Source organism: Alligator sinensis, unplaced genomic scaffold, assembly GCF_000455745.1.
Source record: "Alligator sinensis unplaced genomic scaffold, ASM45574v1 scaffold184_1, whole genome shotgun sequence".
Classification (NCBI taxonomy): domain Eukaryota; kingdom Metazoa; phylum Chordata; order Crocodylia; family Alligatoridae; genus Alligator; species Alligator sinensis.
The window spans coordinates 75882-76252 of NW_005842983.1; the positions used below are offsets into that span (position 1 = coordinate 75882).

At 63.9% G+C, this 371-nt stretch overlaps 1 protein-coding gene across 4 annotated transcripts in view; it reads right to left on the bottom strand.

Annotated features, from left to right (window-relative positions):
- Positions 1–255, bottom strand: part of LOC106723014 — a 2929-nt gene extending 2674 nt beyond the window's left edge. For 2 of the 4 annotated variants that reach the window (XR_003091982.1, XM_014526226.2), the window contains exon 1: positions 124–255. Coding sequence is in view for 2 of the 4 variants with exons in the window: in XM_014526225.2 (XP_014381711.1) it covers positions 124–223 (100 nt within the window). In the remaining 2 variants the exon portion in view is untranslated. The remainder of the gene's footprint in view (positions 1–123) is intronic. The other 2 variants (XM_014526225.2, XM_025192874.1) reach the window with 1 other exon arrangement.
- Between the last annotated feature and the right edge of the window lie 116 nt (positions 256–371).

A 371-nucleotide genomic window follows, 5' to 3' on the forward strand; every position in this document is an offset into this window, starting at 1 on the left:
GGGGGGGGGGGGTGAGCGCCAAGCAGCAGCTCATCTCAGGGAGGCATGTGCACCCATGTACCCTGCCCTACGCATCGCCAGTGGGGAAGGGGGTGACCCAAGACACCTGGGTTCTGCTCTCACCTGGTGGCTGGTCCTGACGCTGGCAGAGGTTGGGGGTGGGTGTGGTCGAGGTTGAGGCAAGCGTCACTGCACCCAGCACCAGGTAAACAGCAACGATCATGATGCCCCTGCTGCCCCCTGGCCTAGGGCCCTGAAAAGGAGAGAGGGAAGCATGAGTTCTGCATCTCTCACCCCACCGGCCCCCTGTGGGCTGCAGGGGGACAGGGCTAAAACCCCAGTGCCTGTTCCCACCCCACAGTGCAGGAATG